The sequence below is a fragment of the Giraffa tippelskirchi genome, chromosome 14 (genome assembly GCF_054371585.1).
Source record: "Giraffa tippelskirchi isolate mGirTip1 chromosome 14, T2T-mGirTip1v1.2.pri, whole genome shotgun sequence".
Classification (NCBI taxonomy): domain Eukaryota; kingdom Metazoa; phylum Chordata; class Mammalia; order Artiodactyla; family Giraffidae; genus Giraffa; species Giraffa tippelskirchi.
The window spans coordinates 7,313,546-7,341,023 of record NC_137288.1 but is presented as its reverse complement, the minus strand read 5'-3'; the positions used below and the strand labels follow the sequence as shown (position 1 = coordinate 7,341,023).

General features: G+C 55.5%; 4 protein-coding genes and 1 long non-coding RNA gene across 5 annotated transcripts in view; 4 read left to right on the top strand and 1 right to left on the bottom strand.

The window, feature by feature from the left end:
• The first annotated feature begins 154 nt into the window (after nucleotides 1-154).
• On the top strand, nucleotides 155-4,436 carry LOC145534039 (uncharacterized). The gene is made up of 3 exons (XM_081561405.1): nucleotides 155-324; nucleotides 724-1,036; nucleotides 1,289-4,436. Exons 1-3 carry the CDS (start codon nucleotides 190-192, stop codon nucleotides 1,918-1,920), a joined length of 1,080 nt encoding a protein of 359 aa, XP_081417531.1. The 5' UTR covers nucleotides 155-189; the 3' UTR covers nucleotides 1,921-4,436.
• A 64-nt stretch (nucleotides 4,437-4,500) lies between these two features.
• On the top strand, nucleotides 4,501-11,397 carry LOC145533862 (uncharacterized). The gene is made up of 3 exons (XM_081561207.1): nucleotides 4,501-7,951; nucleotides 8,351-8,663; nucleotides 8,916-11,397. Exons 1-3 carry the CDS (start codon nucleotides 7,715-7,717, stop codon nucleotides 9,545-9,547), a joined length of 1,182 nt encoding a protein of 393 aa, XP_081417333.1. The 5' UTR covers nucleotides 4,501-7,714; the 3' UTR covers nucleotides 9,548-11,397.
• Nucleotides 9,494-27,478, bottom strand: part of LOC145534155 (uncharacterized) — a 40,404-nt gene continuing 22,419 nt past the window's right edge. Inside the window, exons 4-6 of the long non-coding RNA XR_014074283.1 lie at nucleotides 26,844-26,955; nucleotides 19,216-19,327; nucleotides 9,494-11,700 (exon numbers count right to left, since the gene is read on the bottom strand). This is a non-coding gene — a long non-coding RNA (uncharacterized LOC145534155). The remainder of the gene's footprint in view (nucleotides 11,701-19,215; nucleotides 19,328-26,843; nucleotides 26,956-27,478) is intronic.
• LOC145533861 (uncharacterized) lies at nucleotides 12,713-19,313 on the top strand. The gene is made up of 3 exons (XM_081561206.1): nucleotides 12,713-15,578; nucleotides 15,978-16,290; nucleotides 16,543-19,313. The coding sequence occupies exons 1-3, from the start codon at nucleotides 15,342-15,344 to the stop codon at nucleotides 17,172-17,174; spliced, it is 1,182 nt and encodes a 393-aa protein (XP_081417332.1). The 5' UTR covers nucleotides 12,713-15,341; the 3' UTR covers nucleotides 17,175-19,313.
• LOC145533854 (uncharacterized) lies at nucleotides 21,512-26,949 on the top strand. Its single transcript, XM_081561198.1, has 3 exons — nucleotides 21,512-23,206; nucleotides 23,606-23,918; nucleotides 24,171-26,949. The coding sequence occupies exons 1-3, from the start codon at nucleotides 22,970-22,972 to the stop codon at nucleotides 24,800-24,802; spliced, it is 1,182 nt and encodes a 393-aa protein (XP_081417324.1). The 5' UTR covers nucleotides 21,512-22,969; the 3' UTR covers nucleotides 24,803-26,949.

Here is a 27,478-nt window from a genome sequence, read left to right as displayed (position 1 = left end):
GGCCTAAGGGGGGTGGTCGAGCAGTCAGAAACCCAGAGATTCCCTTGGGAAGTTTTGGGGAAGGGACCTCAGCACGAACCCCAGGCGATGATGTCACCTGCCGGCAACAGAACCCAACAGAACCCGCAACCCGGGTATCCAGGCCTCCAGAGCGGAGAGGAGCCCCCAGCCAGATCACTTGCTGCCAGGATGTTCTGCTGTTTGCCCATGCCCAGAGGCCGGGGCCTCAGGAGAGCTCACAGGCAGTGTGCGTGGGCACCCTGTCGACGTTGGCTCAGGACACCCCCGAGAGGCCTCTGGCCGTTTGCCCGGAGAAACAGAAAGGTAACACGGGGAGCCCCAGGCCGGGCCAGGCCACCTCGCCCATGCCACCCGGAAACACCGGGTCCTTTGCCTGTGTGTGTGGATGCGGGTTTCTCGGGGTGTGTCTCCCTCAAGGAAGCCCAGGCGGATGTGGGGTCAGAAGCCTGCGGACAAGTTGTGTCCACACCCCAGGGGAGAGCAGGCTGGGCCCGATGGGGAGTGTGCGGGCAGCGGCGGCCGCCCAGGCTGACCTCACACCCACAGGTGGGTCTCTTTCCTCCCGGGTGGGGATCTGAGCAGACACACGTCTCTGACCCTTCTGGGAAGAGAAGTTCGAGCAGGCAGAAGCAGCGGTTCCACTGGCCAGGCCCAGCTTGGAAAACTCCCAGCATGGCTGGCTGACGGTCACTGTCGTTGCAGAGCTTCCCACGTGATGAGGCCGAGGACGGGGACACCCCATCCACCTCCCGGAGGGAGGGGTCGGAGCACCACCCCCCCGCCCGTGAGGCCCAGTGCAGGCTCCAGGTGAGCGTGCCCACGGAGGCATCAGCCCCACCGGGGGAGAAGAGGAGGCGGGGAAGGCCTGCTGCAGAGACACCGCCTAGGATACACCCGCCGGCCCAGTCTGAGGCTGCCACGGAGCTCAGCACACCCGGCTCCGACCCAGAGTCCCGAGAACCCCGGCCTCTGAGGCAGCAGGAGGACCTGGAGCCCAGCACGCCAGAGCACAGAGGTGAGGACGCTGGGGCTGCTGCACGGGAGTGTGTGGGGACGGGGTGCTGAGCTACACAGGGACGAGTCCCCGAAAGCTGCTGCTGGGCCTGCAGCAAGCACTGGCCTCACACCCCCCGCCCCCCGTCTTGCACACTTCAGTCCCAAAAGACATCCGACGCTGGGTATTCTTTGGGAATCTCTTGGAAGCTTTCTGTCCCGGGATACGCACATGCCAAGGCTGGCCTGTGGGCAAACTTTGCTTCTCCCCCAGCTCTAGCACTGACCTCCAACTGGAACCAGGCTCCACTTCCCAGACCTGTCCCTACAGAGGTGGTGGCTCCAGGTGCAGGACCCAGGGATCCACCGAGGGCAGATGGAGAACCGAGACTTGCCCTCGCAGAGACACCAGGCCAGCTGGGTACTGGCCAGCACACTGGGCAGATCGGATCTCCGTGCCTGCAGGACCCCCAGCCCCAGGCACTGATGTCCCACCCCCTCAGCCAGAACCTCCACCTCCACGTGCACCTGTACCTGCTCGGGCTCTGGCAGGACAACCCGAGGCAGAGGAGGAGTCACCGCCTCGGCAGGGAGAGCCTGCCCTGGCTCCCGCGCAACACCCAGACGCCCACGATGACTCACCCACCCCTGCAGGGAGAACGAGCCCCCGCTCTGGACAGACACCCAGAGCCCTTGCCGGAAACACCACGTCCAGGGGAGCGGTCGGCTCTGCAGCCTCCATCCCTGTCTGCTCACCGTGGACGCCGGCAACTCGGTCTGCCCCCAGGGGACATGGAGTTCCTTTCCCCTGAACTGCTTTGCATTTGGTTTGTTTCCACCTTTCTGGTGATGTTTTCTTTTTTGTATGGTTTCCTGTATTTTTGTTGGTTAAGTTGGGATTCGTAAACTTTCTCATCATTGTTGCAATTTGGGAACACTGTTGTGTAACTCTGGTGATACTGTGTTACCATCACCACTTGGTAGTTTCAGACCCGTTTGATCTTTATGCCCCACCCCCCAACAAAGCCTGGATTCAAGGCAAGCACGCCCTGTTCATCCCTTCCCCCGATCCTGAACACAATTTCATCTTTTCTTTGTGCATTCCTTCCTATATTCTTGGTGTCCCCAATCAATGACTCTCCGTGAAATGACTGAAGCAGTGTTTTTCGGACTCTCCACCTACTGTAAGACTCCATTGGAGAGTTCTCATTTTTATGTCATTTGAACTAGCCTTTGATATCTGAAAGGACGGTGTACGTCCTTTCAAGATACCATGTGCCAAACGAAGCCCTTTTGGCCACTGCCATCATTATCTCCAGGCAGGCATTGCTGTTTCAAGGGTGACATCTCCGCCAGAATGCAGAGGCTGAGCTCGTCTTGTTGCACCAGCTCCCAAAAGAAGCCAAGAAAGGGAGCTGGAACAACAAACCACCCCAACGCCCAGGAAAGCGTTCTTCATGACAGAAGGCTAGAAAATGACCCAACATCCTTGTGGCCCAGAACCCCTCTAGAAAATCACTGTTCCATAAAAAAGAGAAACACATGGGAAGTTCCAAGGAGAGGCAATGCCCATGGCCAGTGTACTTTAGAGACGGCCTGAGCGCTCCGGGGAAGACACGCACCGACGGAACCCCTTGGGAAACAGCAGGGATTCTCCTCACCGTCGTAAGGGTTTCCTCTGGGGACAACCTGCCCTGGGCACCACATGAGGGAGCAGACCGGCTTCTCTTCCTCTGCCCCCACACCATTCACTCATGAAGGCAGCTCAGGTGTTCTCATGCCCTGCCTGCCTGCCTGCCTGGCTCATCCGTGAGCTGTGAGCACCTCCAGGGCAGGACTCCACCTTCTCCTCTCTGTGTACCGTGCATCTGCACACAGTGGGCTTTCAGAACCTTAGACTTGAGCCATTCCCACTCAAGCCAGAACCCTCCCCAGGAAGGAAAACAGCTGTGGAGTCATTTTGGCCCCAGCACTGGTTCCGAAACCCTGGCGGCTCCTACAGCCTCTACGGCGTGAAGAGGGAGGTCCCTTTTGACAGAGCTTTCCGGCTCTCAGATCTAAGCTGTTGTTTCACTGTCAGCTGTGTCTCTTCCGTTGCAGCCAGGTGGGCCACGCTGCTCCAAAGGAGCTCACAAGCTGAGTTTCAAGGGAGGACAGGGATGGCTACAACGTGCTGCAAACTGAGTGAGGGTCCCCACAATCCTCAGCAAAGGTCTGTGGTGTGCAAGTGGGGAGTAGAGGGCCCCCAAGTTCCAAAGGAAGGGAGGTACTCGGGAGCTAAAGCCCTTGGCCGCTGTGGTAGCAGCTGCAGATGGCAGCTCGTCCACAGTGCACTTCGAATGAGGTCATATGAGCGGGACTCTGGAAATGGCTCCGAAATCGAGAGAAAGGGGTCAGGGTATGTGGGAAGCCGGCGGGGGTGGGGGGTGGATGAAGGAAGGTGTCCCTCCTCTCTCCAGTGCAATTTGGTTTGGTGAGTCTCAAAGCTACCAGATGGCACTTCCCAAGTCAGGCCCCCACAGGAATCAGGGTGGGCTGCGTGCCTCGGCCCCTGCCACAGGGACAAGCCACACCAGTGGCCTCCCTGAGCTCCAATGGCCGGATCTGGGGGTTCTGTCTGGGTGCACACCTCCTTGCTGTGGCCAAGTTCCCCCCTTCTCTGAGCACCAGCTTCATCCTCTCGAATGAGGACATCGAATGCTACCTTGGCACGTTACTCTCTTCATCCTGTGAAGACTCATTAGGCTTATCCTACAATTACTAGCTGGCCCGAAGAGATATCTCCTGAATCCAGATTAAGCTGGAGTCTCCCAGGCTCATCTGGCATGTCTTCCCTGAAGTCTGCCAAAACCCACACCATTGCATTTCCAGGGACTCCCCTTAGCCAGCTGGGCAGAAAACCCAGCATGCTTCAAACAAGCTGACAGACAAGCGGGAGAGGACTCACGGGCAGAAGGTTTCCCTCAGGTCTCGGGTGGAGCTCTGGGACCACAGCAGCAACGGGCCATCCCAGCCCCTGGGCTCAGCAGCGCCCTCATTCTCAGGCCGGCGGCTCTGCCCTGAGGGGAGCGGGAAGGTCACCAACTGCCGCAGGCGGACCTCACGCCCCTCCCACTGCTGGAGCCTGACCTCCCCCGGCCCCACCCCTTCCCCTACCCCAGCAGGACGACAGCTCGTCTTCCCCTGGCTTCCAACGTCAGGCCCGGCCCTGGGCCCCGATTGGGCACTGCCCCAGCCCAGAGCCAATCACAGTGGCCAGGGAGGTGGAACGCACCGATTGGCCAGGGCCAGGTCATGTGACCATACTCCCCAGGAAACTCAAATATTACCAAGGTTCCCTAAGAAACCAATGAACAAAATTATCCAGTAAAGGCAAACCGTACTTTTTAATGAGGCCAATGTCACAGAAAAAAAAAAAAAAACCTTCACCATGAACTGCTCAAGGAAGCTAGTAAATAAACTTTCAGAAAAGTTTAGTAGTTTTTTTTTTTTTTTTAATAGGGTGACGGAGAGCTATACCTTTCCCGTCTATGTGAATTTAGGTTTAAACTAGATTTCCCTTGGCTGTTATATAAGACAAAAAAACCCACATCACCCCCTTTCACTCACCCCCACCCCCCAAAAGTGTTTTAATGTATTGAATTTTTCTGTCCTCAGTTGTGTCTGATTCACGGCAACCCACGAACTCTACACAGCCAGGCTCTTCCGTCCATGGAATTCAGGGCAATTTTTTCTGTCCCAGTCAATGCCCACCCTGGGTGATCCAAAGGCAAGGGCTCAGAGGCCCCTGAGAGACTAACTCCTTTCAGCTGAGCACAGAGCTGGCTCCTCACTGGGATGCCTGTGGCCTGGGGCTCCCAGAGGGGAGAGCAGCACTCGCCCCACCGTGTGGTCACTGCTGGAAGTGCAGGCTGCTCCTCACTCCCCCTTGACAGTGTCCCTGACGGCAGAACAGTGTGAATCGAATCAAGGTGGTAATGCAAACTCCAATGCAACCAAACTCCCCACAAGGTCTCCAAAACCACTCAGGAACAGGGAATTGGAAACTGCAGGGGATGACATGAATGGAGATGGAGACTTGACACCTTACACCGAGTTCACTTCCACTTATCCCTAGACAAACTTTCCGTGAAAACTTGTCACCAATCTAGAAGAACAATGAGCAGAAACCGGACACGTGCTTTGAGTCTTCACACACAAAACTAAAAGGCAGTCCACAAAAAAACCCAGAGAATACAGTGGACTTGGCAAAATCAAAGATATCTACTGTGGGAAAGACCTCATGACAAAAGCAAAAGACAGGTCATACATCGCCAGACGAATGAGTGGAAACACAAAGCTTATCAAGGATGTGTCTCCAAACAGACAAAGAACACCAACACAACAAGCCTGTGAAAACTAGGGAAAGGTCTGAAGGGACACCAGACTGAGGAAGACACACACAGAGGATCCCGGATGATGTCCAGCACTGAGGGCCTGAAGAAACAACAGTCTAGTTGCACCCCCTCAGGCCTGTGTGACCGTGGATGAGGCCTCTGTTTCCCGGTGGCTCTGAGAGATGGACAGGGAGGAAGGGGAAGAGAAGTCACTTGCATTTCTAATACTCACAGCAAAGTCTTCCAATGAGAAGGGAATTATCACCCCCACTGACAATGCCATGCACTGAAGTGATATCCACGAGTCCATCTAACCCAGAAGGGAAGGATGCACCTGTTCTCACAAAACGGCGAGAGATGGAAGAAGGAAGATCAAGCCCACACCAATCACTGGAGAGAGAAGCTGTGCTCAGGGCTTGAAAAATTCCTATTGGTAAAATGATGTCACAGCCCCACAAGGCAATCCACAGCTTCGATGCTATTCCTCCCAAAATGCCAATGCATTTTCGCACCGAACAAAGAATTGCAAAAGGGGTTACGGAAACAGAAAAGAGCCTAAATTGTCAATACAATCCGACGAAAAGGCCCCGATACGGACATCCAAGGTTGTGTGAAAGGAAATTAGACGACCAAACTAGGATCCTCAGGAGAGTATCGGAGAAGGCAATGGCGACCCACTCCAGTACTCTTGCCTGGAAAATGCCCTGGACGGAGGAGCCTGGTAGGCTGCAGGCCATGGGGTCGCGCAGAGTCTGACACGACTGAAGTGACTTAGCAGCAGCAGCAGCAGCGGCAGGACAGTATGCTATTGGGAATACAACAACACACACAGATCCAGATCGATGGAATAAAGTTGAGGGTCCAGAAACAAACCCCAGCATCCATCGTCAACTCATCTCTGACACAGAAGGGGAGATTATCCAAATGGGAACAAGAAAGCCTCTTCAATCAATGTCCATGGGAAACCCAGACAGCTACATCTGAAGAACGCTATTGGTTTGGATCTCAGACCACCTCAATATTGGGGAAAAACCTCACCCTAAAGACTGATGTCATGAGATAGCTAGAAAGAAGCGTAGGTCAAAGGCTCCTTAACATCAGAGTCTCCTTGCCATTTGCTGGGCGGAGGTAGAAATGGGTCTCTTCAATTAAGGGAAAGAGGTACACGAAGTACACCAATGGGTTTCCATCCAATGGAACCTCTTCACAACAGAGAAGCTAAGCATTCACAAATGCAAAAGATAGGAAACGGAACACGAGAGACTCCTTCCAAGTGGTGTATCTGAGAAGGGGTTCATATGGAAAGAGACGAAGAATGCACAGCACTCAGATTCCAAGAAACACCACCACCACCCTTGACCCTTCCCCTATGACCAACTCCGACCTGAAGCCTTTCTCTCCCTCTAACCTATCCCTAAAACATAACCCTCATCTAATCATATACATGTGGAATTCCTAGCATCCATCCATTCACACACGAGAGAGAAAGAGGAAGACACAGAGGGAATTGAGAAAGGAAAAGAGAGGGACACAGCCAGAGAGAGACACGGAACCAAAGAGAGGAAAGGAGTCGATGGTCCAGACTTTTCCTCAATCTGTCTCGAAGGTAGAAGCAATGACAGCGCCCATCCACCCCAGAAGGGGGAAAAGGACGGAAGGTTTGCAGAGGAAAAGACAAGAACGCAGGGAGCCATTAGAAGCTCAGCCACCCGCAGAAGCCGAGCTGGGACACTTGAACAGAATCTCAATGGAAACAGAGGACCAGAAAGTTGGCTACTCTTTTCTACAAGAGAGGGAGACCTTCGAGTCTTCCTTTCGGTCCTCCAACTTGGATGCGGGGTCTCAAAACAGTCAGGAGGGGGAGTGCCTTTTCCTGGGTACCACGGCACATCCAGGCCTCGTTCTGCCCCATTCTGTGCTATGTCAGCCCTGGATGGAATCTTTCTTTCTGAAGTCTCAGCGCACGAGCTCCACGTGATATCGGCCCCAGGTGGAAAGGCATGGAGCTGCTCGTAGGCCGACAGACCTAGGAAGCAGATGGGAGAATGACCCCCACTCTGCAGATGGAGAGACTGGGGAAACCCTGAGGGGCATATGCTTGTCCAGGGCCACACCACTTATGAGAAGAAGGAGCCTGGTCTGAGAGCAGCAGGGCCCTCGGAGCTCAGGCCCTGGCTGCACCCAGGCCTCCCCAGGGCTGTGGGCTGGGCTGTGTGGGCGTCTCTGTGCCTGCACATGGCCTAAGGGGGGTGGTCGAGCAGTCAGAAACCCAGAGATTCCCTTGGGAAGTTTTGGGGAAGGGACCTCAGCACGAACCCCAGGCGATGATGTCACCTGCCGGCAACAGAACCCAACAGAACCCGCAACCCGGGTATCCAGGCCTCCAGAGCGGAGAGGAGCCCCCAGCCAGATCACTTGCTGCCAGGATGTTCTGCTGTTTGCCCATGCCCAGAGGCCGGGGCCTCAGGAGAGCTCACAGGCAGTGTGCGTGGGCACCCTGTCGACGTTGGCTCAGGACACCCCCGAGAGGCCTCTGGCCGTTTGCCCGGAGAAACAGAAAGGTAACACGGGGAGCCCCAGGCCGGGCCAGGCCACCTCGCCCATGCCACCCGGAAACACCGGGTCCTTTGCCTGTGTGTGTGGATGCGGGTTTCTCGGGGTGTGTCTCCCTCAAGGAAGCCCAGGCGGATGTGGGGTCAGAAGCCTGCGGACAAGTTGTGTCCACACCCCAGGGGAGAGCAGGCTGGGCCCGATGGGGAGTGTGCGGGCAGCGGCGGCCGCCCAGGCTGACCTCACACCCACAGGTGGGTCTCTTTCCTCCCGGGTGGGGATCTGAGCAGACACACGTCTCTGACCCTTCTGGGAAGAGAAGTTCGAGCAGGCAGAAGCAGCGGTTCCACTGGCCAGGCCCAGCTTGGAAAACTCCCAGCATGGCTGGCTGACGGTCACTGTCGTTGCAGAGCTTCCCACGTGATGAGGCCGAGGACGGGGACACCCCATCCACCTCCCGGAGGGAGGGGTCGGAGCACCACCCCCCCGCCCGTGAGGCCCAGTGCAGGCTCCAGGTGAGCGTGCCCACGGAGGCATCAGCCCCACCGGGGGAGAAGAGGAGGCGGGGAAGGCCTGCTGCAGAGACACCGCCTAGGATACACCCGCCGGCCCAGTCTGAGGCTGCCACGGAGCTCAGCACACCCGGCTCCGACCCAGAGTCCCGAGAACCCCGGCCTCTGAGGCAGCAGGAGGACCTGGAGCCCAGCACGCCAGAGCACAGAGGTGAGGACGCTGGGGCTGCTGCACGGGAGTGTGTGGGGACGGGGTGCTGAGCTACACAGGGACGAGTCCCCGAAAGCTGCTGCTGGGCCTGCAGCAAGCACTGGCCTCACACCCCCCGCCCCCCGTCTTGCACACTTCAGTCCCAAAAGACATCCGACGCTGGGTATTCTTTGGGAATCTCTTGGAAGCTTTCTGTCCCGGGATACGCACATGCCAAGGCTGGCCTGTGGGCAAACTTTGCTTCTCCCCCAGCTCTAGCACTGACCTCCAACTGGAACCAGGCTCCACTTCCCAGACCTGTCCCTACAGAGGTGGTGGCTCCAGGTGCAGGACCCAGGGATCCACCGAGGGCAGATGGAGAACCGAGACTTGCCCTCGCAGAGACACCAGGCCAGCTGGGTACTGGCCAGCACACTGGGCAGATCGGATCTCCGTGCCTGCAGGACCCCCAGCCCCAGGCACTGATGTCCCACCCCCTCAGCCAGAACCTCCACCTCCACGTGCACCTGTACCTGCTCGGGCTCTGGCAGGACAACCCGAGGCAGAGGAGGAGTCACCGCCTCGGCAGGGAGAGCCTGCCCTGGCTCCCGCGCAACACCCAGACGCCCACGATGACTCACCCACCCCTGCAGGGAGAACGAGCCCCCGCTCTGGACAGACACCCAGAGCCCTTGCCGGAAACACCACGTCCAGGGGAGCGGTCGGCTCTGCAGCCTCCATCCCTGTCTGCTCACCGTGGACGCCGGCAACTCGGTCTGCCCCCAGGGGACATGGAGTTCCTTTCCCCTGAACTGCTTTGCATTTGGTTTGTTTCCACCTTTCTGGTGATGTTTTCTTTTTTGTATGGTTTCCTGTATTTTTGTTGGTTAAGTTGGGATTCGTAAACTTTCTCATCATTGTTGCAATTTGGGAACACTGTTGTGTAACTCTGGTGATACTGTGTTACCATCACCACTTGGTAGTTTCAGACCCGTTTGATCTTTATGCCCCACCCCCCAACAAAGCCTGGATTCAAGGCAAGCACGCCCTGTTCATCCCTTCCCCCGATCCTGAACACAATTTCATCTTTTCTTTGTGCATTCCTTCCTATATTCTTGGTGTCCCCAATCAATGACTCTCCGTGAAATGACTGAAGCAGTGTTTTTCGGACTCTCCACCTACTGTAAGACTCCATTGGAGAGTTCTCATTTTTATGTCATTTGAACTAGCCTTTGATATCTGAAAGGACGGTGTACGTCCTTTCAAGATACCATGTGCCAAACGAAGCCCTTTTGGCCACTGCCATCATTATCTCCAGGCAGGCATTGCTGTTTCAAGGGTGACATCTCAGCCAGAAGGCAGAGGCTGAGCTCGTCTTGTTGCACCAGCTCCCAAAAGAAGCCAAGAAAGGGAGCTGGAACAACAAACCACCCCAACGCCCAGGAAAGCGTTCTTCATGACAGAAGGCTAGAAAATGACCCAACATCCTTGTGGCCCAGAACCCCTCTAGAAAATCACTGTTCCATAAAAAAGAGAAACACATGGGAAGTTCCAAGGAGAGGCAATGCCCATGGCCAGTGTACTTTAGAGACGGCCTGAGCGCTCCGGGGAAGACACGCACCGACGGAACCCCTTGGGAAACAGCAGGGATTCTCCTCACCGTCGTAAGGGTTTCCTCTGGGGACAACCTGCCCTGGGCACCACATGAGGGAGCAGACCGGCTTCTCTTCCTCTGCCCCCACACCATTCACTCATGAAGGCAGCTCAGGTGTTCTCATGCCCTGCCTGCCTGCCTGCCTGGCTCATCCGTGAGCTGTGACCACCTCCAGGGCAGGACTCCACCTTCTCCTCTCTGTGTACCGTGCATCTGCACACAGTGGGCTTTCAGAACCTTAGACTTGAGCCATTCCCACTCAAGCCAGAACCCTCCCCAGGAAGGAAAACAGCTGTGGAGTCATTTTGGCCCCAGCACTGGTTCCGAAACCCTGGCGGCTCCTACAGCCTCTACGGCGTGAAGAGGGAGGTCCCTTTTGACAGAGCTTTCCGGCTCTCAGATCTAAGCTGTTGTTTCACTGTCAGCTGTGTCTCTTCCGTTGCAGCCAGGTGGGCCACGCTGCTCCAAAGGAGCTCACAAGCTGAGTTTCAAGGGAGGACAGGGATGGCTACAACGTGCTGCAAACTGAGTGAGGGTCCCCACAATCCTCAGCAAAGGTCTGTGGTGTGCAAGTGGGGAGTAGAGGGCCCCCAAGTTCCAAAGGAAGGGAGGTACTCGGGAGCTAAAGCCCTTGGCTGCTGTGGTAGCAGCTGCAGATGGCAGCTCGTCCACAGTGCACTTCGAATGAGGTCATATGAGCGGGACTCTGGAAATGGCTCCGAAATCGAGAGAAAGGGGTCAGGGTATGTGGGAAGCCGGCGGGGGTGGGGGGTGGATGAAGGAAGGTGTCCCTCCTCTCTCCAGTGCAATTTGGTTTGGTGAGTCTCAAAGCTACCAGATGGCACTTCCCAAGTCAGGCCCCCACAGGAATCAGGGTGGGCTGCGTGCCTCGGCCCCTGCCACAGGGACAAGCCACACCAGTGGCCTCCCTGAGCTCCAATGGCCGGATCTGGGGGTTCTGTCTGGGTGCACACCTCCTTGCTGTGGCCAAGTTCCCCCCTTCTCTGAGCACCAGCTTCATCCTCTCGAATGAGGACATCGAATGCTACCTTGGCACGTTACTCTCTTCATCCTGTGAAGACTCATTAGGCTTATCCTACAATTACTAGCTGGCCCGAAGAGATATCTCCTGAATCCAGATTAAGCTGGAGTCTCCCAGGCTCATCTGGCATGTCTTCCCTGAAGTCTGCCAAAACCCACACCATTGCATTTCCAGGGACTCCCCTTAGCCAGCTGGGCAGAAAACCCAGCATGCTTCAAACAAGCTGACAGACAAGCGGGAGAGGACTCACGGGCAGAAGGTTTCCCTCAGGTCTCGGGTGGAGCTCTGGAACCACAGCAGCAACGGGCCATCCCAGCCCCTGGGCTCAGCAGCGCCCTCATTCTCAGGCCGGCGGCTCTGCCCTGAGGGGAGCGGGAAGGTCACCAACTGCCGCAGGCGGACCTCACGCCCCTCCCACTGCTGGAGCCTGACCTCCCCCGGCCCCACCCCTTCCCCTACCCCAGCAGGACGACAGCTCGTCTTCCCCTGGCTTCCAACGTCAGGCCCGGCCCTGGGCCCCGATTGGGCACTGCCCCAGCCCGGAGCCAATCACAGTGGCCAGGGAGGTGGAACGCACCGATTGGCCAGGGCCAGGTCATGTGACCATACTCCCCAGGAAACTCAAATATTACCAAGGTTCCCTAAGAAACCAATGAACAAAATTATCCAGTAAAGGCAAACCGTACTTTTTAATGAGGCCAATGTCACAGAAAAAAAAAAAAAAAAAGCTTCACCATGAACTGCTCAAGGAAGCTAGTAAATAAACTTTCAGAAAAGTTTAGTAGTTTTTTTTTTTTTTAATAGGGTGACGGAGAGCTATACCTTTCCCGTCTATGTGAATTTAGGTTTAAACTAGATTTCCCTTGGCTGTTATATAAGACAAAAAAACCCACATCACCCCCTTTCACTCACCCCCACCCCCCAAAAGTGTTTTAATGTATTGAATTTTTCTGTCCTCAGTTGTGTCTGATTCACGGCAACCCACGAACTCTACACAGCCAGGCTCTTCCGTCCATGGAATTCAGGGCAATTTTTTCTGTCCCAGTCAATGCCCACCCTGGGTGATCCAAAGGCAAGGGCTCAGAGGCCCCTGAGAGACTAACTCCTTTCAGCTGAGCACAGAGCTGGCTCCTCACTGGGATGCCTGTGGCCTGGGGCTCCCAGAGGGGAGAGCAGCACTCGCCCCACCGTGTGGTCACTGCTGGAAGTGCAGGCTGCTCCTCACTCCCCCTTGACAGTGTCCCTGACGGCAGAACAGTGTGAATCGAATCAAGGTGGTAATGCAAACTCCAATGCAACCAAACTCCCCACAAGGTCTCCAAAACCACTCAGGAACAGGGAATTGGAAACTGCAGGGGATGACATGAATGGAGATGGAGACTTGACACCTTACACCGAGTTCACTTCCACTTATCCCTAGACAAACTTTCCGTGAAAACTTGTCACCAATCTAGAAGAACAATGAGCAGAAACCGGACACGTGCTTTGAGTCTTCACACACAAAACTAAAAGGCAGTCCACAAAAAAACCCAGAGAATACAGTGGACTTGGCAAAATCAAAGATATCTACTGTGGGAAAGACCTCATGACAAAAGCAAAAGACAGGTCATACATCGCCAGACGAATGAGTGGAAACACAAAGCTTATCAAGGATGTGTCTCCAAACAGACAAAGAACACCAACACAACAAGCCTGTGAAAACTAGGGAAAGGTCTGAAGGGATACCAGACTGAGGAAGACACACACAGAGGATCCCGGATGATGTCCAGCACTGAGGGCCTGAAGAAACAACAGTCTAGTTGCACCCCCTCAGGCCTGTGTGACCGTGGATGAGGCCTCTGTTTCCCGGTGGCTCTGAGAGATGGACAGGGAGGAAGGGGAAGAGAAGTCACTTGCATTTCTAATACTCACAGCAAAGTCTTCCAATGAGAAGGGAATTATCACCCCCACTGACAATGCCATGCACTGAAGTGATATCCACGAGTCCATCTAACCCAGAAAGGAAGGATGCACCTGTTCTCACAAAACGGCGAGAGATGGAAGAAGGAAGATCAAGCCCACACCAATCACTGGAGAGAGAAGCTGTGCTCAGGGCTTGAAAAATTCCTATTGGTAAAATGATGTCACAGCCCCACAAGGCAATCCACAGCTTCGATGCTATTCCTCCCAAAATGCCAATGCATTTTCGCACCGAACAAAGAATTGCAAAAGGGGTTACGGAAACAGAAAAGAGCCTAAATTGTCAATACAATCCGACGAAAAGGCCCCGATACGGACATCCAAGGTTGTGTGAAAGGAAATTAGACGACCAAACTAGGATCCTCAGGAGAGTATCGGAGAAGGCAATGGCGACCCACTCCAGTACTCTTGCCTGGAAAATGCCCTGGACGGAGGAGCCTGGTAGGCTGCAGGCCATGGGGTCGCGCAGAGTCTGACACGACTGAAGTGACTTAGCAGCAGCAGCAGCAGCGGCAGGACAGTATGCTATTGGGAATACAACAACACACACAGATCCAGATCGATGGAATAAAGTTGAGGGTCCAGAAACAAACCCCAGCATCCATCGTCAACTCATCTCTGACACAGAAGGGGAGATTATCCAAATGGGAACAAGAAAGCCTCTTCAATCAATGTCCATGGGAAACCCAGACAGCTACATCTGAAGAACGCTATTGGTTTGGATCTCAGACCACCTCAATATTGGGGAAAAACCTCACCCTAAAGACTGATGTCATGAGATAGCTAGAAAGAAGCGTAGGTCAAAGGCTCCTTAACATCAGAGTCTCCTTGCCATTTGCTGGGCGGAGGTAGAAATGGGTCTCTTCAATTAAGGGAAAGAGGTACACGAAGTACACCAATGGGTTTCCATCCAATGGAACCTCTTCACAACAGAGAAGCTAAGCATTCACAAATGCAAAAGATAGGAAACGGAACACGAGAGACTCCTTCCAAGTGGTGTATCTGAGAAGGGGTTCATATGGAAAGAGACGAAGAATGCACAGCACTCAGATTCCAAGAAACACCACCACCACCCTTGACCCTTCCCCTATGACCAACTCCGACCTGAAGCCTTTCTCTCCCTCTAACCTATCCCTAAAACATAACCCTCATCTAATCATATACATGTGGAATTCCTAGCATCCATCCATCCACACACGAGAGAGAAAGAGGAAGACACAGAGGGAATTGAGAAAGGAAAAGAGAGGGACACAGCCAGAGAGAGACACGGAACCAAAGAGAGGAAAGGAGTCGATGGTCCAGACTTTTCCTCAATCTGTCTCGAAGGTAGAAGCAATGACAGCGCCCATCCACCCCAGAAGGGGGAAAAGGACGGAAGGTTTGCAGAGGAAAAGACAAGAACGCAGGGAGCCATTAGAAGCTCAGCCACCCGCAGAAGCCGAGCTGGGACACTTGAACAGAATCTCAATGGAAACAGAGGACCAGAAAGTTGGCTACTCTTTTCTACAAGAGAGGGAGACCTTCGAGTCTTCCTTTCGGTCCTCCAACTTGGATGCGGGGTCTCAAAACAGTCAGGAGGGGGAGTGCCTTTTCCTGGGTACCACGGCACATCCAGGCCTCGTTCTGCCCCATTCTGTGCTATGTCAGCCCTGGATGGAATCTTTCTTTCTGAAGTCTCAGCGCACGAGCTCCACGTGATATCGGCCCCAGGTGGAAAGGCATGGAGCTGCTCGTAGGCCGACAGACCTAGGAAGCAGATGGGAGAATGACCCCCACTCTGCAGATGGAGAGACTGGGGAAACCCTGAGGGGCATATGCTTGTCCAGGGCCACACCACTTATGAGAAGAAGGAGCCTGGTCTGAGAGCAGCAGGGCCCTCGGAGCTCAGGCCCTGGCTGCACCCAGGCCTCCCCAGGGCTGTGGGCTGGGCTGTGTGGGCGTCTCTGTGCCTGCACATGGCCTAAGGGGGGTGGTCGAGCAGTCAGAAACCCAGAGATTCCCTTGGGAAGTTTTGGGGAAGGGACCTCAGCACGAACCCCAGGCGATGATGTCACCTGCCGGCAACAGAACCCAACAGAACCCGCAACCCGGGTATCCAGGCCTCCAGAGCGGAGAGGAGCCCCCAGCCAGATCACTTGCTGCCAGGATGTTCTGCTGTTTGCCCATGCCCAGAGGCCGGGGCCTCAGGAGAGCTCACAGGCAGTGTGCGTGGGCACCCTGTCGACGTTGGCTCAGGACACCCCCGAGAGGCCTCTGGCCGTTTGCCCGGAGAAACAGAAAGGTAACACGGGGAGCCCCAGGCCGGGCCAGGCCACCTCGCCCATGCCACCCGGAAACACCGGGTCCTTTGCCTGTGTGTGTGGATGCGGGTTTCTCGGGGTGTGTCTCCCTCAAGGAAGCCCAGGCGGATGTGGGGTCAGAAGCCTGCGGACAAGTTGTGTCCACACCCCAGGGGAGAGCAGGCTGGGCCCGATGGGGAGTGTGCGGGCAGCGGCGGCCGCCCAGGCTGACCTCACACCCACAGGTGGGTCTCTTTCCTCCCGGGTGGGGATCTGAGCAGACACACGTCTCTGACCCTTCTGGGAAGAGAAGTTCGAGCAGGCAGAAGCAGCGGTTCCACTGGCCAGGCCCAGCTTGGAAAACTCCCAGCATGGCTGGCTGACGGTCACTGTCGTTGCAGAGCTTCCCACGTGATGAGGCCGAGGACGGGGACACCCCATCCACCTCCCGGAGGGAGGGGTCGGAGCACCACCCCCCCGCCCGTGAGGCCCAGTGCAGGCTCCAGGTGAGCGTGCCCACGGAGGCATCAGCCCCACCGGGGGAGAAGAGGAGGCGGGGAAGGCCTGCTGCAGAGACACCGCCTAGGATACACCCGCCGGCCCAGTCTGAGGCTGCCACGGAGCTCAGCACACCCGGCTCCGACCCAGAGTCCCGAGAACCCCGGCCTCTGAGGCAGCAGGAGGACCTGGAGCCCAGCACGCCAGAGCACAGAGGTGAGGACGCTGGGGCTGCTGCACGGGAGTGTGTGGGGACGGGGTGCTGAGCTACACAGGGACGAGTCCCCGAAAGCTGCTGCTGGGCCTGCAGCAAGCACTGGCCTCACACCCCCCGCCCCCCGTCTTGCACACTTCAGTCCCAAAAGACATCCGACGCTGGGTATTCTTTGGGAATCTCTTGGAAGCTTTCTGTCCCGGGATACGCACATGCCAAGGCTGGCCTGTGGGCAAACTTTGCTTCTCCCCCAGCTCTAGCACTGACCTCCAACTGGAACCAGGCTCCACTTCCCAGACCTGTCCCTACAGAGGTGGTGGCTCCAGGTGCAGGACCCAGGGATCCACCGAGGGCAGATGGAGAACCGAGACTTGCCCTCGCAGAGACACCAGGCCAGCTGGGTACTGGCCAGCACACTGGGCAGATCGGATCTCCGTGCCTGCAGGACCCCCAGCCCCAGGCACTGATGTCCCACCCCCTCAGCCAGAACCTCCACCTCCACGTGCACCTGTACCTGCTCGGGCTCTGGCAGGACAACCCGAGGCAGAGGAGGAGTCACCGCCTCGGCAGGGAGAGCCTGCCCTGGCTCCCGCGCAACACCCAGACGCCCACGATGACTCACCCACCCCTGCAGGGAGAACGAGCCCCCGCTCTGGACAGACACCCAGAGCCCTTGCCGGAAACACCACGTCCAGGGGAGCGGTCGGCTCTGCAGCCTCCATCCCTGTCTGCTCACCGTGGACGCCGGCAACTCGGTCTGCCCCCAGGGGACATGGAGTTCCTTTCCCCTGAACTGCTTTGCATTTGGTTTGTTTCCACCTTTCTGGTGATGTTTTCTTTTTTGTATGGTTTCCTGTATTTTTGTTGGTTAAGTTGGGATTCGTAAACTTTCTCATCATTGTTGCAATTTGGGAACACTGTTGTGTAACTCTGGTGATACTGTGTTACCATCACCACTTGGTAGTTTCAGACCCGTTTGATCTTTATGCCCCACCCCCCAACAAAGCCTGGATTCAAGGCAAGCACGCCCTGTTCATCCCTTCCCCCGATCCTGAACACAATTTCATCTTTTCTTTGTGCATTCCTTCCTATATTCTTGGTGTCCCCAATCAATGACTCTCCGTGAAATGACTGAAGCAGTGTTTTTCGGACTCTCCACCTACTGTAAGACTCCATTGGAGAGTTCTCATTTTTATGTCATTTGAACTAGCCTTTGATATCTGAAAGGACGGTGTACGTCCTTTCAAGATACCATGTGCCAAACGAAGCCCTTTTGGCAACTGCCATCATTATCTCCAGGCAGGCATTGCTGTTTCAAGGGTGACATCTCAGCCAGAAGGCAGAGGCTGAGCTCGTCTTGTTGCACCAGCTCCCAAAAGAAGCCAAGAAAGGGAGCTGGAACAACAAACCACCCCAACGCCCAGGAAAGCGTTCTTCATGACAGAAGGCTAGAAAATGACCCAACATCCTTGTGGCCCAGAACCCCTCTAGAAAATCACTGTTCCATAAAAAAGAGAAACACATGGGAAGTTCCAAGGAGAGGCAATGCCCATGGCCAGTGTACTTTAGAGACGGCCTGAGCGCTCCGGGGAAGACACGCACCGACGGAACCCCTTGGGAAACAGCAGGGATTCTCCTCACCGTCGTAAGGGTTTCCTCTGGGGACAACCTGCCCTGGGCACCACATGAGGGAGCAGACCGGCTTCTCTTCCTCTGCCCCCACACCATTCACTCATGAAGGCAGCTCAGGTGTTCTCATGCCCTGCCTGCCTGCCTGCCTGGCTCATCCGTGAGCTGTGACCACCTCCAGGGCAGGACTCCACCTTCTCCTCTCTGTGTACCGTGCATCTGCACACAGTGGGCTTTCAGAACCTTAGACTTGAGCCATTCCCACTCAAGCCAGAACCCTCCCCAGGAAGGAAAACAGCTGTGGAGTCATTTTGGCCCCAGCACTGGTTCCGAAACCCTGGCGGCTCCTACAGCCTCTACGGCGTGAAGAGGGAGGTCCCTTTTGACAGAGCTTTCCGGCTCTCAGATCTAAGCTGTTGTTTCACTGTCAGCTGTGTCTCTTCCGTTGCAGCCAGGTGGGCCACGCTGCTCCAAAGGAGCTCACAAGCTGAGTTTCAAGGGAGGACAGGGATGGCTACAACGTGCTGCAAACTGAGTGAGGGTCCCCACAATCCTCAGCAAAGGTCTGTGGTGTGCAAGTGGGGAGTAGAGGGCCCCCAAGTTCCAAAGGAAGGGAGGTACTCGGGAGCTAAAGCCCTTGGCTGCTGTGGTAGCAGCTGCAGATGGCAGCTCGTCCACAGTGCACTTCGAATGAGGTCATATGAGCGGGACTCTGGAAATGGCTCCGAAATCGAGAGAAAGGGGTCAGGGTATGTGGGAAGCCGGCGGGGGTGGGGGGTGGATGAAGGAAGGTGTCCCTCCTCTCTCCAGTGCAATTTGGTTTGGTGAGTCTCAAAGCTACCAGATGGCACTTCCCAAGTCAGGCCCCCACAGGAATCAGGGTGGGCTGCGTGCCTCGGCCCCTGCCACAGGGACAAGCCACACCAGTGGCCTCCCTGAGCTCCAATGGCCGGATCTGGGGGTTCTGTCTGGGTGCACACCTCCTTGCTGTGGCCAAGTTCCCCCCTTCTCTGAGCACCAGCTTCATCCTCTCGAATGAGGACATCGAATGCTACCTTGGCACGTTACTCTCTTCATCCTGTGAAGACTCATTAGGCTTATCCTACAATTACTAGCTGGCCCGAAGAGATATCTCCTGAATCCAGATTAAGCTGGAGTCTCCCAGGCTCATCTGGCATGTCTTCCCTGAAGTCTGCCAAAACCCACACCATTGCATTTCCAGGGACTCCCCTTAGCCAGCTGGGCAGAAAACCCAGCATGCTTCAAACAAGCTGACAGACAAGCGGGAGAGGACTCACGGGCAGAAGGTTTCCCTCAGGTCTCGGGTGGAGCTCTGGAACCACAGCAGCAACGGGCCATCCCAGCCCCTGGGCTCAGCAGCGCCCTCATTCTCAGGCCGGCGGCTCTGCCCTGAGGGGAGCGGGAAGGTCACCAACTGCCGCAGGCGGACCTCACGCCCCTCCCACTGCTGGAGCCTGACCTCCCCCGGCCCCACCCCTTCCCCTACCCCAGCAGGACGACAGCTCGTCTTCCCCTGGCTTCCAACGTCAGGCCCGGCCCTGGGCCCCGATTGGGCACTGCCCCAGCCCGGAGCCAATCACAGTGGCCAGGGAGGTGGAACGCACCGATTGGCCAGGGCCAGGTCATGTGACCATACTCCCCAGGAAACTCAAATATTACCAAGGTTCCCTAAGAAACCAATGAACAAAATTATCCAGTAAAGGCAAACCGTACTTTTTAATGAGGCCAATGTCACAGAAAAAAAAAAAAAAAAAAGCTTCACCATGAACTGCTCAAGGAAGCTAGTAAATAAACTTTCAGAAAAGTTTAGTAGTTTTTTTTTTTTTTTTAATAGGGTGACGGAGAGCTATACCTTTCCCGTCTATGTGAATTTAGGTTTAAACTAGATTTCCCTTGGCTGTTATATAAGACAAAAAAACCCACATCACCCCCTTTCACTCACCCCCACCCCCCAAAAGTGTTTTAATGTATTGAATTTTTCTGTCCTCAGTTGTGTCTGATTCACGGCAACCCACGAACTCTACACAGCCAGGCTCTTCCGTCCATGGAATTCAGGGCAATTTTTTCTGTCCCAGTCAATGCCCACCCTGGGTGATCCAAAGGCAAGGGCTCAGAGGCCCCTGAGAGACTAACTCCTTTCAGCTGAGCACAGAGCTGGCTCCTCACTGGGATGCCTGTGGCCTGGGGCTCCCAGAGGGGAGAGCAGCACTCGCCCCACCGTGTGGTCACTGCTGGAAGTGCAGGCTGCTCCTCACTCCCCCTTGACAGTGTCCCTGACGGCAGAACAGTGTGAATCGAATCAAGGTGGTAATGCAAACTCCAATGCAACCAAACTCCCCACAAGGTCTCCAAAACCACTCAGGAACAGGGAATTGGAAACTGCAGGGGATGACATGAATGGAGATGGAGACTTGACACCTTACACCGAGTTCACTTCCACTTATCCCTAGACAAACTTTCCGTGAAAACTTGTCACCAATCTAGAAGAACAATGAGCAGAAACCGGACACGTGCTTTGAGTCTTCACACACAAAACTAAAAGGCAGTCCACAAAAAATCCCAGAGAATACAGTGGACTTGGCAAAATCAAAGATATCTACTGTGGGAAAGACCTCATGACAAAAGCAAAAGACAGGTCATACATCGCCAGACGAATGAGTGGAAATACAAAGCTTATCAAGGATGTGTCTCCAAACAGACAAAGAACACCAACACAACAAGCCTGTGAAAACTAGGGAAAGGTCTGAAGGGACACCAGACTGAGGAAGACACACACAGAGGATCCCGGATGATGTCCAGCACTGAGGGCCTGAAGAAACAACAGTCTAGTTGCACCCCCTCAGGCCTGTGTGACCGTGGATGAGGCCTCTGTTTCCCGGTGGCTCTGAGAGATGGACAGGGAGGAAGGGGAAGAGAAGTCACTTGCATTTCTAATACTCACAGCAAAGTCTTCCAATGAGAAAGGAATTATCACCCCCACTGACAATGCCATGCACTGAAGTGATATCCACGAGTCCATCTAACCCAGAAGGGAAGGATGCACCTGTTCTCACAAAACGGCGAGAGATGGAAGAAGGAAGATCAAGCCCACACCAATCACTGGAGAGAGAAGCTGTGCTCAGGGCTTGAAAAATTCCTATTGGTAAAATGATGTCACAGCCCCACAAGGCAATCCACAGCTTCGATGCTATTCCTCCCAAAATGCCAATGCATTTTCGCACTGAACAAAGAATTGCAAAAGGGGTTACGGAAACAGAAAAGAGCCTAAATTGTCAATACAATCCGACGAAAAGGCCCTGATACGGACATCCAAGGTTGTGTGAAAGGAAATTAGACGACCAAACTAGGATCCTCAGGAGAGTATCGGAGAAGGCAATGGCGACCCACTCCAGTACTCTTGCCTGGAAAATGCCCTGGACGGAGGAGCCTGGTAGGCTTCAGGCCATGGGGTCGCACAGAGTCTGACACGACTGAAGTGACTTAGCAGCAGCAGCAGCAGCGGCAGGACAGTATGCTATTGGGAATACAACAACACACACAGATCCAGATCGATGGAATAAAGTTGAGGGTCCAGAAACAAACCCCAGCATCCATCGTCAACTCATCTCTGACACAGAAGGGGAGATTATCCAAATGGGAACAAGAAAGCCTCTTCAATCAATGTCCATGGGAAACCCAGACAGCTACATCTGAAGAACGCTATTGGTTTGGATCTCAGACCACCTCAATATTGGGGAAAAACCTCACCCTAAAGACTGATGTCATGAGATAGCTAGAAAGAAGCGTAGGTCAAAGGCTCCTTAACATCAGAGTCTCCTTGCCATTTGCTGGGCGGAGGTAGAAATGGGTCTCTTCAATTAAGGGAAAGAGGTACACGAAGTACACCAATGGGTTTCCATCCAATGGAACCTCTTCACAACAGAGAAGCTAAGCATTCACAAATGCAAAAGATAGGAAACGGAACACGAGAGACTCCTTCCAAGTGGTGTATCTGAGAAGGGGTTCATATGGAAAGAGACGAAGAATGCACAGCACTCAGATTCCAAGAAACACCACCACCACCCTTGACCCTTCCCCTATGACCAACTCCGACCTGAAGCCTTTCTCTCCCTCTAACCTATCCCTAAAACATAACCCTCATCTAATCATATACATGTGGAATTCCTAGCATCCATCCATTCACACACGAGAGAGAAAGAGGAAGACACAGAGGGAATTGAGAAAGGAAAAGAGAGGGACACAGCCAGAGAGAGACACGGAACCAAAGAGAGGAAAGGAGTCGATGGTCCAGACTTTTCCTCAATCTGTCTCGAAGGTAGAAGCAATGACAGCGCCCATCCACCCCAGAAGGGGGAAAAGGACGGAAGGTTTGCAGAGGAAAAGACAAGAACGCAGGGAGCCATTAGAAGCTCAGCCACCCGCAGAAGCCGAGCTGGGACACTTGAACAGAATCTCAATGGAAACAGGACCAGAAAGTTGGCTACTCTTTTCTACAAGAGAGGGAGACCTTCGAGTCTTCCTTTCGGTCCTCCAACTTGGATGCGGGGTCTCAAAACAGTCAGGAGGGGGAGTGCCTTTTCCTGGGTACCACGGCACATCCAGGCCTCGTTCTGCCCCATTCTGTGCTATGTCAGCCCTGGATGGAATCTTTCTTTCTGAAGTCTCAGCGCACGAGCTCCACGTGATATCGGCCCCAGGTGGAAAGGCATGGAGCTGCTCGTAGGCCGACAGACCTAGGAAGCAGATGGGAGAATGACCCCCACTCTGCAGATGGAGAGACTGGGGAAACCCTGAGGGGCATATGCTTGTCCAGGGCCACACCACTTATGAGAAGAAGGAGCCTGGTCTGAGAGCAGCAGGGCCCTCGGAGCTCAGGCCCTGGCTGCACCCAGGCCTCCCCAGGGCTGTGGGCTGGGCTGTGTGGGCGTCTCTGTGCCTGCACATGGCCTAAGGGGGGTGGTCGAGCAGTCAGAAACCCAGAGATTCCCTTGGGAAGTTTTGGGGAAGGGACCTCAGCACGAACCCCAGGCGATGATGTCACCTGCCGGCAACAGAACCCAACAGAACCCGCAACCCGGGTATCCAGGCCTCCAGAGCGGAGAGGAGCCCCCAGCCAGATCACTTGCTGCCAGGATGTTCTGCTGTTTGCCCATGCCCAGAGGCCGGGGCCTCAGGAGAGCTCACAGGCAGTGTGCGTGGGCACCCTGTCGACGTTGGCTCAGGACACCCCCGAGAGGCCTCTGGCCGTTTGCCCGGAGAAACAGAAAGGTAACACGGGGAGCCCCAGGCCGGGCCAGGCCACCTCGCCCATGCCACCCGGAAACACCGGGTCCTTTGCCTGTGTGTGTGGATGCGGGTTTCTCGGGGTGTGTCTCCCTCAAGGAAGCCCAGGCGGATGTGGGGTCAGAAGCCTGCGGACAAGTTGTGTCCACACCCCAGGGGAGAGCAGGCTGGGCCCGATGGGGAGTGTGCGGGCAGCGGCGGCCGCCCAGGCTGACCTCACACCCACAGGTGGGTCTCTTTCCTCCCGGGTGGGGATCTGAGCAGACACACGTCTCTGACCCTTCTGGGAAGAGAAGTTCGAGCAGGCAGAAGCAGCGGTTCCACTGGCCAGGCCCAGCTTGGAAAACTCCCAGCATGGCTGGCTGACGGTCACTGTCGTTGCAGAGCTTCCCACGTGATGAGGCCGAGGACGGGGACACCCCATCCACCTCCCGGAGGGAGGGGTCGGAGCACCACCCCCCCGCCCGTGAGGCCCAGTGCAGGCTCCAGGTGAGCGTGCCCACGGAGGCATCAGCCCCACCGGGGGAGAAGAGGAGGCGGGGAAGGCCTGCTGCAGAGACACCGCCTAGGATACACCCGCCGGCCCAGTCTGAGGCTGCCACGGAGCTCAGCACACCCGGCTCCGACCCAGAGTCCCGAGAACCCCGGCCTCTGAGGCAGCAGGAGGACCTGGAGCCCAGCACGCCAGAGCACAGAGGTGAGGACGCTGGGGCTGCTGCACGGGAGTGTGTGGGGACGGGGTGCTGAGCTACACAGGGACGAGTCCCCGAAAGCTGCTGCTGGGCCTGCAGCAAGCACTGGCCTCACACCCCCCGCCCCCCGTCTTGCACACTTCAGTCCCAAAAGACATCCGACGCTGGGTATTCTTTGGGAATCTCTTGGAAGCTTTCTGTCCCGGGATACGCACATGCCAAGGCTGGCCTGTGGGCAAACTTTGCTTCTCCCCCAGCTCTAGCACTGACCTCCAACTGGAACCAGGCTCCACTTCCCAGACCTGTCCCTACAGAGGTGGTGGCTCCAGGTGCAGGACCCAGGGATCCACCGAGGGCAGATGGAGAACCGAGACTTGCCCTCGCAGAGACACCAGGCCAGCTGGGTACTGGCCAGCACACTGGGCAGATCGGATCTCCGTGCCTGCAGGACCCCCAGCCCCAGGCACTGATGTCCCACCCCCTCAGCCAGAACCTCCACCTCCACGTGCACCTGTACCTGCTCGGGCTCTGGCAGGACAACCCGAGGCAGAGGAGGAGTCACCGCCTCGGCAGGGAGAGCCTGCCCTGGCTCCCGCGCAACACCCAGACGCCCACGATGACTCACCCACCCCTGCAGGGAGAACGAGCCCCCGCTCTGGACAGACACCCAGAGCCCTTGCCGGAAACACCACGTCCAGGGGAGCGGTCGGCTCTGCAGCCTCCATCCCTGTCTGCTCACCGTGGACGCCGGCAACTCGGTCTGCCCCCAGGGGACATGGAGTTCCTTTCCCCTGAACTGCTTTGCATTTGGTTTGTTTCCACCTTTCTGGTGATGTTTTCTTTTTTGTATGGTTTCCTGTATTTTTGTTGGTTAAGTTGGGATTCGTAAACTTTCTCATCATTGTTGCAATTTGGGAACACTGTTGTGTAACTCTGGTGATACTGTGTTACCATCACCACTTGGTAGTTTCAGACCCGTTTGATCTTTATGCCCCACCCCCCAACAAAGCCTGGATTCAAGGCAAGCACGCCCTGTTCATCCCTTCCCCCGATCCTGAACACAATTTCATCTTTTCTTTGTGCATTCCTTCCTATATTCTTGGTGTCCCCAATCAATGACTCTCCGTGAAATGACTGAAGCAGTGTTTTTCGGACTCTCCACCTACTGTAAGACTCCATTGGAGAGTTCTCATTTTTATGTCATTTGAACTAGCCTTTGATATCTGAAAGGACGGTGTACGTCCTTTCAAGATACCATGTGCCAAACGAAGCCCTTTTGGCCACTGCCATCATTATCTCCAGGCAGGCATTGCTGTTTCAAGGGTGACATCTCAGCCAGAAGGCAGAGGCTGAGCTCGTCTTGTTGCACCAGCTCCCAAAAGAAGCCAAGAAAGGGAGCTGGAACAACAAACCACCCCAACGCCCAGGAAAGCGTTCTTCATGACAGAAGGCTAGAAAATGACCCAACATCCTTGTGGCCCAGAACCCCTCTAGAAAATCACTGTTCCATAAAAAAGAGAAACACATGGGAAGTTCCAAGGAGAGGCAATGCCCATGGCCAGTGTACTTTAGAGACGGCCTGAGCGCTCCGGGGAAGACACGCACCGACGGAACCCCTTGGGAAACAGCAGGGATTCTCCTCACCGTCGTAAGGGTTTCCTCTGGGGACAACCTGCCCTGGGCACCACATGAGGGAGCAGACCGGCTTCTCTTCCTCTGCCCCCACACCATTCACTCATGAAGGCAGCTCAGGTGTTCTCATGCCCTGCCTGCCTGCCTGCCTGGCTCATCCGTGAGCTGTGACCACCTCCAGGGCAGGACTCCACCTTCTCCTCTCTGTGTACCGTGCATCTGCACACAGTGGGCTTTCAGAACCTTAGACTTGAGCCATTCCCACTCAAGCCAGAACCCTCCCCAGGAAGGAAAACAGCTGTGGAGTCATTTTGGCCCCAGCACTGGTTCCGAAACCCTGGCGGCTCCTACAGCCTCTACGGCGTGAAGAGGGAGGTCCCTTTTGACAGAGCTTTCCGGCTCTCAGATCTAAGCTGTTGTTTCACTGTCAGCTGTGTCTCTTCCGTTGCAGCCAGGTGGGCCACGCTGCTCCAAAGGAGCTCACAAGCTGAGTTTCAAGGGAGGACAGGGATGGCTACAACGTGCTGCAAACTGAGTGAGGGTCCCCACAATCCTCAGCAAAGGTCTGTGGTGTGCAAGTGGGGAGTAGAGGGCCCCCAAGTTCCAAAGGAAGGGAGGTACTCGGGAGCTAAAGCCCTTGGCTGCTGTGGTAGCAGCTGCAGATGGCAGCTCGTCCACAGTGCACTTCGAATGAGGTCATATGAGCGGGACTCTGGAAATGGCTCCGAAATCGAGAGAAAGGGGTCAGGGTATGTGGGAAGCCGGCGGGGGTGGGGGGTGGATGAAGGAAGGTGTCCCTCCTCTCTCCAGTGCAATTTGGTTTGGTGAGTCTCAAAGCTACCAGATGGCACTTCCCAAGTCAGGCCCCCACAGGAATCAGGGTGGGCTGCGTGCCTCGGCCCCTGCCACAGGGACAAGCCACACCAGTGGCCTCCCTGAGCTCCAATGGCCGGATCTGGGGGTTCTGTCTGGGTGCACACCTCCTTGCTGTGGCCAAGTTCCCCCCTTCTCTGAGCACCAGCTTCATCCTCTCGAATGAGGACATCGAATGCTACCTTGGCACGTTACTCTCTTCATCCTGTGAAGACTCATTAGGCTTATCCTACAATTACTAGCTGGCCCGAAGAGATATCTCCTGAATCCAGATTAAGCTGGAGTCTCCCAGGCTCATCTGGCATGTCTTCCCTGAAGTCTGCCAAAACCCACACCATTGCATTTCCAGGGACTCCCCTTAGCCAGCTGGGCAGAAAACCCAGCATGCTTCAAACAAGCTGACAGACAAGCGGGAGAGGACTCACGGGCAGAAGGTTTCCCTCAGGTCTCGGGTGGAGCTCTGGGACCACAGCAGCAACGGGCCATCCCAGCCCCTGGGCTCAGCAGCGCCCTCATTCTCAGGCCGGCGGCTCTGCCCTGAGGGGAGCGGGAAGGTCACCAACTGCCGCAGGCGGACCTCACGCCCCTCCCACTGCTGGAGCCTGACCTCCCCCGGCCCCACCCCTTCCCCTACCCCAGCAGGACGACAGCTCGTCTTCCCCTGGCTTCCAACGTCAGGCCCGGCCCTGGGCCCCGATTGGGCACTGCCCCAGCCCGGAGCCAATCACAGTGGCCAGGGAGGTGGAACGCACCGATTGGCCAGGGCCAGGTCATGTGACCATACTCCCCAGGAAACTCAAATATTACCAAGGTTCCCTAAGAAACCAATGAACAAAATTATCCAGTAAAGGCAAACCGTACTTTTTAATGAGGCCAATGTCACAGAAAAAAAAAAAAAAAAAAGCTTCACCATGAACTGCTCAAGGAAGCTAGTAAATAAACTTTCAGAAAAGTTTAGTAGTTTTTTTTTTTTTTTAATAGGGTGACGGAGAGCTATACCTTTCCCGTCTATGTGAATTTAGGTTTAAACTAGATTTCCCTTGGCTGTTATATAAGACAA